This window comes from Myotis lucifugus, unplaced genomic scaffold, assembly GCF_000147115.1.
Source record: "Myotis lucifugus unplaced genomic scaffold, Myoluc2.0 scaffold_145, whole genome shotgun sequence".
NCBI classification, from domain to species: Eukaryota; Metazoa; Chordata; class Mammalia; order Chiroptera; family Vespertilionidae; genus Myotis; species Myotis lucifugus.
This window is the reverse complement of record NW_005871193.1, coordinates 650308-659064: the sequence shown is the minus strand read 5'-3', so window position 1 is coordinate 659064 and position 8757 is coordinate 650308. Positions and strand designations below refer to the sequence as shown.

At 50.4% G+C, this 8757-nt stretch overlaps 1 protein-coding gene across 1 annotated transcript; it reads left to right on the top strand.

The window, feature by feature from the left end:
- Window positions 1-358: 358 nt before the first annotated feature.
- Window positions 359-2255, top strand: TMEM81 (transmembrane protein 81). The gene has a single exon (XM_014460912.2). The coding sequence runs from the start codon at window positions 1027-1029 to the stop codon at window positions 1804-1806; it is 780 nt and encodes a 259-aa protein (XP_014316398.1). The 5' UTR covers window positions 359-1026; the 3' UTR covers window positions 1807-2255.
- The last annotated feature ends 6502 nt before the right edge of the window (window positions 2256-8757 follow it).

Sequence of the window (8757 nt, the reverse complement as noted above, 5' to 3'; positions counted from 1 at the left end):
TTAAGTGTTTGATTGTAATCATCAGATCTGAGTGCTTGCCTGCTAATCTTTTCTATTATGTGACAGAATCCGCCTTTGACATCATAGCTGTTTCATAGCAACGCTGGCCCAAGTGAAAGATGAGCTGCTCTAGCCTCCAGAATGAAGGGCACAGGCCTAGAGTCATGCGTCCTCTCCTCCAGAAAATACCTTCGGTGCCCTTGGGAAGGAAAGGTGCCTGGGAGGTGGAGAGGAGCTGCCTTTAATCTCGGTACCTTGCCGGGAACAGTTGATTTTAAAAGAGCTCTTGGCCCTTGTCTTCATGAATGTCCATTTCTATGTAAAATTCCTTACCCAGGAACAGTGTCTCTCACTTTACAAAGTACTTTCGTGTACACTTTTTCATGTGATGCTCAAAATGACCTTCCTGAAATAGACATGAAGGTTTTAACTTCCAAAGGAGAAATCAGACAGCGGTTCAGGAAGGATAAGTCACTTGCCTTCTAGTCCAGACTTCTTAATCCTTTTTATAGAAGGTTTAGGAGCACTGAGAGTCGGTAACTTAATTCAAGTTAGTCCTCTCTTTTAAGACTTGATTTCTTATTTGGTCAGATTTAACTGGGGTTTTGAAACCCTTTAAATTAGATCCATAATTTGGCGGGGAGGGGAAAGAGTGAGGGAAACTCACGCTTTGAAGTCATGTAGTTGAGGTGGTTTGGAAATTCACTTCAGCCTCTGAGATCTTTGTCTTCCCAAGAGGTGGATTTAAAGTCATTGAAAGAATGGAAAGAAGGGGTTGGTAAGGGTGTCACTAACAAGCAGAGGTGGTACAGCAGCAACATTGTGACTCCTGCCTGTGGCCTCACCTGTTAATAAGGACTGGACTTTGGCTTATGAAGTGGCAAAGTTTTATTGACAATGCATGCATCCCATCTTCCAACTTTGAAGGATATCTCATGTCGAAGGAATTGCGTTAATGATATCATAGAGGATTCAACTGGAACACCTGGAGGTGCTGTCCGAGGGCGGTGACATGTCTACTGAGACATGATGATGTTGGCCACGAGTTTTATCCTTGGAAGCCTGGTGTTGGCCTTCTGTCCGCCTTTTGTCATGACTTTGCCTAAAACACTGGCCATCCCTGAGAAGCTGCAAGAAGCTGTGGGGAAAGTCATTGTCAACGCCACCACCTGTACGGTCACCTGTGGCCTTGGCTATAAGGAGGAGACCGTCTGTGAGGTGGGCCCCGATGGAGTGAGAAGGAAGTGTAAATCTCAGCGCTTGGAATGTCTGACCAACTGGGTCTGTGGGATGCTCCATTTCACCGTTCTCGCAGGCGAGAAATTTGAGCTGAGCTGTCTGAGTTCAGACATCCTGGAGATCGGGCAGGAAGCGTTCCAGTTCACCTGGAGACTTGCTCGGGGTATCATCTCCACTGATGATGAAGTCTTCAAGCCCTTCCGAGCCAGTTCCCACTTTGTGAAGTTTAGATCTATTCACGAGGTGGACTCTGGGACCTACCGGTGTGATGTGCAGCTGTTAAAAAACTTGAGACTTGTGAAGAGGCTCTATTTTGGGGTGAGGGTCCTTCCTCCGCAGTTGGTGAAGCTGAATTTTCAGCAGTCACTCACCGAGGATCAGAAGTTAGTAGATGAGGGCCTGGAAGTGGATCTGGGTAACTATTCCAGGCCTCCCCGTCCACCATGGAGAAAGAAGGTGGCTATAGCCTTGGGAATAGGAATTGCTAGTGGAGTGATTGCCAGTGTGTCGTTGGGCATTGCCTTGTGCAGTGGGCAGAGGGTGGGCCATAGCAATGCCAACCTTTAGACCTAATAGGCCTTGCTCCTGAAGGGCTGGCTGCCCAGAAAGTGGGACTTGACTGCTCAGGAAGCCAAGCTAGATTTTCAGGGGAGCGTTCTGGCTGCCTGATTTTGGACCAGCCAGAGGGAGGGCTTCCAGAGCCAAAAGAGCGAGTGGGGATGTGGAGAAGGGACAGCATCCTGGTAGCAATGGGCAGTATCTCAACTGTGTCCCAGATGGACCTCTTCTTGAACTTCCCTGCCCACTAGGTACCCAGATAACCTTACTGCACGCATCTCCCCTTCTGCTGGGAACAGTTCTGTCTTCCAAACTTGCATTTATTTTCTACCCTTCACATCTTGAATGCCTCCCCACCACCTCCTCCCTTCTGAGCAGCATAATCACATAGAAGGGTATATTAGTAATAGCTTTTCTAGTGGAAACACTTTTTTCCTCAATAAAAATAATGGACAGTAGCTGAATGGAGATACATCTTTCCTACTCTTTATTTAAAAATCACTTGCGTTTGTTTCAATTGTCCCATAATCAGTTGGGCTTTCGTTTTCCTCAAATTTCTTAGAATAGATATTGAACAAATTGCTTTGTAGTGGGGAATAGGCCCCTGTGTACCAGAGCCAAGGTTAGCAATGACATCTGACTCAGTATATCATAGACCCTCACTAAATGTTAATAATTTATTAGCCCCTCTCCATCCTCCCTGGTGAACCCTCTGTATTCAGTGTAACATTGATTCCTGGCAAAACACGGAGTCTTCATCTGATAGGTTTCCCCTGAAAAGTTCCCTGGCTTGCTCCCTGCTTCTCTCCTAGCTCTCTCTGTGCCCTGGAGCATGTGTTCCTGGAAAGGTCAAGTGTATTTGGTTTCTTACAGCAGCCAAGGCCCCTTAAGGGAGGATTAGTACCTTCCTCCATGGGAAATCCAATCTAAGACCCTCAGAGGCCATTCAGACTGTCTGAGATAATTGGCTTGTAGAACCAGCAGGGAAAAGGCTCTTGGCTGCAGCCAAGCTAATTCTGAGAAAATTAGAGCATTTCTTCACCTCACTTCTCTCTGGCTACAGAGGAGGTAGTAGAAACCAAGACTTGGACCAGTGGTTCTCTTCAAAAAAACCCAAAACAAAAGATCAAACCCATAGAGAAGTTGAAAGGTTTGGTGACACCCATAGACTCTTTACCTAAATTCATCAACTTTGAACATTTTGCTGCAATGATCTTCCTGAATACTGATTTTCCTGAACCACTTGAAAGCTAGTCACAGACACTGTGGCCTTTAGTCCTAAATTACGTATGCACCTCCTAAGAAGGGCATTCCCCTGTGTGACCGCAATATCTTCATCACATCTAAGAAAATGAACTGTTCCCTAATCTCACATAGAATTGGTGTGTGTTTTTTAATTTTCCTAAAATCTTAGAGCTTTTTAATTTAATTTTTGATCCAGGAGCAAGTGAAAGTTAACATATTACATTTGGTTGTTTCTCTTACACCTTATTTTACAACAGATCGGCTGCTATTTTTGTTGTTTTTCATGACATTGATTTGGTTGAAGAGTCTAGCTAGGTCAGTTGTCTTGAATAGTGTCCCAAAATCTGGATTTGTCATTGTTTCCTGATGATAAGCTTCTGAGGAATGAATCTTAAACATTTTGACAAGAGCCTATGTAAATGATGACATGTACTTACTGCATCACCTCAGTAGGTGCATGATGCCAGTTTGAACTGTTGTTGCTAGGCCTCTCCAAAGGTATATATGGGGGAGAGGGGGCAAAAGTAGGTTTACAGTTAGTACGCGAAAGTTTATCCTTGTATTTTTGTATTACAACTGTAAACCTACTTTTGCCCACCCCAGTATATTTTTCCCTTTGTAATTAATCTGTGGGATGATACTTTGTGATTATCTGGTTTTCTAAAAAAATGTCCACAAACATTTTGGAATCCATTCATGATCCTTACCTTATTATGGCATGTGGGGGTTGCAAACTGTTGGTTCTTTACATTCATCATTTCTGTGTTTATTAGCCTGCAGTTTTCTGTAAAGAAGAGCTGCTCTTTTTACTCTTTATTTTTGAGGTCTCAATGGATCCTCTTTTTTAGTCAGCGAATTGTATATAATCCATTACTGTTGTCATGTTTTTGATATTCAAATTGTCCCCAATTTTGGCTAGGAGGAGTCCCTTCAAGCCAGCTCTTCTGTCCTTTAGATGTGATCTCATTTGACTTCGAATATGTCCTTGCTTCCTCGTACAAGAGTCTCAGGTCCACATTTGGACTTTCTCCAAACCGGAATCTGCTGTTTCTCCAGGGAGCTCTGCCTCCTGTTAGTGTGGGGATAGAAACCAAGGGCTGGGACTGGATGTGCTTACTGCACTGGGGAGTCACCGCTTTTAGGTCCTTACGGTGTCCTAGAGACATAGAAACCACAAGTCAACGCATGTTTGTTTTGTGGGAGTGGCCTAGGACAGTGGTCGGCAAACTGCGGCTTTCGAGCCACATGCGGCTCTTTGGCCCCTTCAGTGTGGCTCTTCCACAAAATACCAACTTCTGCGCATGGGCCACAAAGTTTCAACCGCACGTGGTATTTTGTGGAAGAGCCACACTGAAGGGGCCAAAGAACCGCATGTGGCTCGCGAGCTGTGGTTTGCTAACCACGGGCCTAGGACATTCCGCTTCATAGTGAAGATTGAGGACCACTGGCCTAGGCCGTGCACAGGGAGTCTTTACTACTGCTCTTATTTTGAGATCTTACACACACATACACGCTCCCCTCCCCTTTCTCTCTACCTCAGAGGGGATGGCTTTCAGAAGACCTGGATTCTGCTTCTGTTTCTCTTTTTGACTGTGCAATGGAGCAAGCTCTGAGGTCCTCATCTTTGAAACGCGTGATTGTAAGGATCAATGAGATCCTGTGAGTAAAACTGCTTGGTAGCCTGAAGGACTGGGCATGAGTGGGGCAGAGTTATTACTGATGTGTGTTAGTTCACGGCCGGACAGTTTGCCGGAGCCGTCAGGAGAGAGCTTACTATACTTTCAAAGGCCACAGAAACATCTTTGTAGGTGACTCAAGATGATATTGCTGAGGAGGGAGGAGGATGGGGGTCCGGTTCCACATTTTACAGATGGAGACGCTGAGACCCAAGAGGAGCCGGGTCACTTCTGTCACTTCTGCAGCAAGTCAGTGGCCAAGCATGGAAGGAATGTTGTACCGATCTAGGTTTGTAGCCTCTGTGCATGGCACTCTTGAATTTTGACTCTTGAGAGTGGGAAGGGATTGAACAGGGAAGAAAACAAAAGGCCCTTGGATGTGTTAGTGAAGACGCAAACCCAATTCAGTTCATTGAATTCTGTGCATGTCATCAATCAGCCTTGAGGGTCAAGGAGATGCTGGCTGGACTAAAATTTGGGGTCTAGAGTGGCCAATGGTCCCAGCAGCCCCTTGGGGTGCAAAGTGAACGGGATGAGCCTGTTGAGGTATCATTGCCATCCATGCTGGCCCCTCAGGCGCCACTGTCAGCTGGCGCTGCTGCTGCTGTTGCACAGCTCCAGGCACAGGCTGAGTAGCGAGTAGAGGGGCCTCTGCCTGCCTTCGCCTCCCTGTTCTCTGAAAAAGGGAGGAGCCCTGCCTGCTGTGCACGGAACGAATGGAACACAGGGTTGCACAAGTGGCTCCCTGCGTGCTCTCAGACGTAATGCAAGTGTGGCCGGTGTCGGCTGATGCTTGAGAGAGGTTGCAGCTGGGAGCTCTGACTAGGAACTCCAATTCTCCTGGCTGCTGTGAGCGGACACTGGAGGCACCTTTTCTGCAGGTGGGGGTCTTCTGCAGGGAGAAGACTGCCCTTGGGTAGAGTTGAGTCAATACCTCCAATGTCTTAAAAACCCGGGCACCTTGAAAGAGTACCATCACCCAGGCACTGTTGACTGCCCATCGTGTTGTCTGGCAGAATGCCCGCCGTGTGCTGCTTGGGCTTCCCTAAACCTGGCTGATCCCCCCCCCCCCGCCCGCCCCCCGCGGGACTGCAGGGAGCAGCACGGGCTGTACGTTGTGACTGCCTTGAGTTGTCTGGGGGCAAGGGGAGGTATGGACAGGAGCCCGGGGTTAGGGAACAGGAGGAGGAGGTGTGTTGGGCTGATGATAAAACACCCACAGCTGGCGGGCTGCCTCCACAGGTGGAGAAACCGTCTTTATTTCAGAACTGCCTGCTACCAGAGTCAATAACTATCATTACAAGAAGTACAAGAGAGAGACAGACAACAGGCCAGTGGGAGTGGTTCCATCTGAACAAACACCGAGTCAGGTCCCTGGTCCGAGGAAGCCCCAGGCCTTGCGGGCCCTGGAGAGGTGGGTAAGTTGGAGTGCGGGGACCAAGGCAGGGCCCAGCCCAAAAGGGCGCTAGGCTTCCTGGGCTCTAGGCAAAGCTACCTGACCCATTTTTCCCTTCTCCAGTTTCCTTCTATGGTACCTTCCCCAAACCTATGACCATGTACATAGACAGCTACTGGGCACCTCTTTCCATGGGGCTCATTGGCATCCCCTTAAAATGCCTCGCTAGTCCCTCACACCACTCCAGGAGCCTCTGGCAACCTCATTCATCCCAGGACACAGCCCAGTAAGGCCTCCCCAGGGAGATCGGCACCACACCTGGGCCTCAGCCGGGTTTGAGGACACTGCTGTCCCTGCGACAGGAGCCCAGGTGGCAGTCCTTCTGAGACCAGGAGGACAGTCCTCTGGCTAGGAAGGGATACGGGAGTAAAATCGTCAGCCAGCCTGGGCTCTTGTCCAGAGCAAGGACTGGGTGGTTCTCGGGATGGCCAGGAGGCAGTGCTGGGCATCGGGCTGCCTGGGTGAGCTCTTTCCCTCTGCGATGCGGCGGGGCCACCGCAGATGGGCACCCCAGGACTCCTTGCCAGCACCTTTGGGTCTAAGGATCTCAGCCCTGGAGGGACACCCCGCAGCATCTCCCCCCCTCCAGGCCTCCCCTCACTAGACTCCAGATGCCCCCCTTCCTCAAGGCTTTCTTAGGAAGGTAGAAGCTTCTTGCTATCCAGGCTCTCCTTGCAGGCGTTTCTTTCTCCCTTTAGTCTTTTTATCAAAAGAACCCCCCCCCCCCCGCCCCCTCTTCCCCCCCCCCCCACCCCCGACCTGGCCCTTCTATTTCCTGGCAGCATCTGGATCATTTGATGATAGTAGACAACCTGACCTTGATGGGCCCCAAGACCCCATCCTGTGAGAGCTGCCCTCCCTGGGCCTGTCAGAGCCCCGAGACCAGGTAGCCAAGGCCACGGTGAGGAGCCTGCGGGCCGAGCCCGTGGACACTGAGCAGAGAAACTCCCCCCTGTCTCTGTCCCTAGTCCTCAAGGCACTTACTGGCCACTAAACTGGGGCGGGGGTGAGGGGGGAACACAGTACTTGCTGCTTGGGCCTGGGATGAGAGAGGAGAGACCCAGAATCGAGCAGCAGAGGAGATGAAAATCGGAGGCCCCTGGGGCAGGAAGAGACGCCGAGAAACCATCTCCTCTCTTCCGCCCCCAGGCGAGCTCCTGTCCAAGAGGCTGTTCCATTTCACAAGCCTGCGTGTCCTCATTCAGCCTGAGCGCTACCTGAAGTCTCCAGCTGCCAGGACATGGTTTTAGTGAAGTCCTGCGTCCTGGAACAGGTCCTCCCGGCACAGTGGTTCGCTTTCCCTGGGGCTGAGTTTTCCCAGTGAGAACCCCCCTCATCTCCCAGAGACCTGCCTTCCTCCCTTTTGCTAATGGGCCTCCTCAGAGCTAAGACACTGGTGGTGTCTGTTGACTCAGGCAAGCTGAGGACTGCAGCCTCCAGCTGCGCTGGTTAGGCACCGAGCCAAACCCCTCATCCCTCTAGGCCAGCGGTTCTCAACCTGTGGGTCACAACCCTTTGGGGGTTGAACGACCCTTTCACAGGGGTCGCCTAAGACCATCGGAAAACACATATAGAATTACATATTGTTTTTGTGATTAATCACTATGCTTTAATTATGTTCAATTTGTAACAATGAAATTGGGGGTCACCACAACCTGAGGAACTGTATTAAAGGGCCGCGGCATTAGGAAGGTTGAGAACCACTGCTCTAGGCTCCCCTGGCAGTGAGGACAGAATCAGCTAAACCTTGGAAGAAGGTTTCTTCCTGTGAGCATCCCCTTTCTGACAGAGCAAGGCCTGGCCCAATCACCGCCACGGAGGTGAGGCCAAGTCTGTGTTCCCTGTAAGGGTCACAGAGCTGAGCAGCAGGTGAGGAGGGTGTGGCCTGGTGTCTCCAGGGAGGCAGTCCTAGGCTGGGGCGGTGGCGGTGTCGAGGTGGTGGGGAGAAGAGGTGTGAGCTTGCATTTTTGAAAAAACTGTAGTGGGTAAAAACACCAACATAAACCTGCCCTGGAAAATAGAGCAGGACTTAAAAGTTTAAAAAACCATAGCAAAATAGGGCTCTCACTGTAAACGACAAAAACCAGGCGTGGGGGCCCGTCCCCTATGAGATACCTGTCCGGATGCTCGTGGATGCCAAGGGCCACCAGTCAGCACGGTTGTGCCGCCACTGCCCCTGGGTTGGGGAATCCCTGTGCTGGCTTTGGCCTCTGGGAACAAGGGTAAGGGGCACGGGGGCTTCAAGCCAGCACGGCATAGTGAGGTCTTAGCAGAAGCGAGGCTCCGAAGGCAAGGGCCTGAGGTCTCCTAGAATCTGCCCACACCTTGGGTTGGCCCCAGCCAGGCTGCTCACCCCATAATCACCCACCAGGGTCTCCAGAAGCAGAATTTTCCACGCCCACTGTCCCTGACCACCGTAACAAGGGGGCCGGAGTTCTCATCTGAGCCCCGTCGCGGACACGCTGTGTGACCCTGACCCTTTCGAGCTCAGTGTCTTCATCTGTAAAGTGAGGGGCTTGGACAAGGTGAGCTCTAAAGCCTCGATGTTCTGTGACTGGCAAGGTACCCAGAGCACAAGGCAGG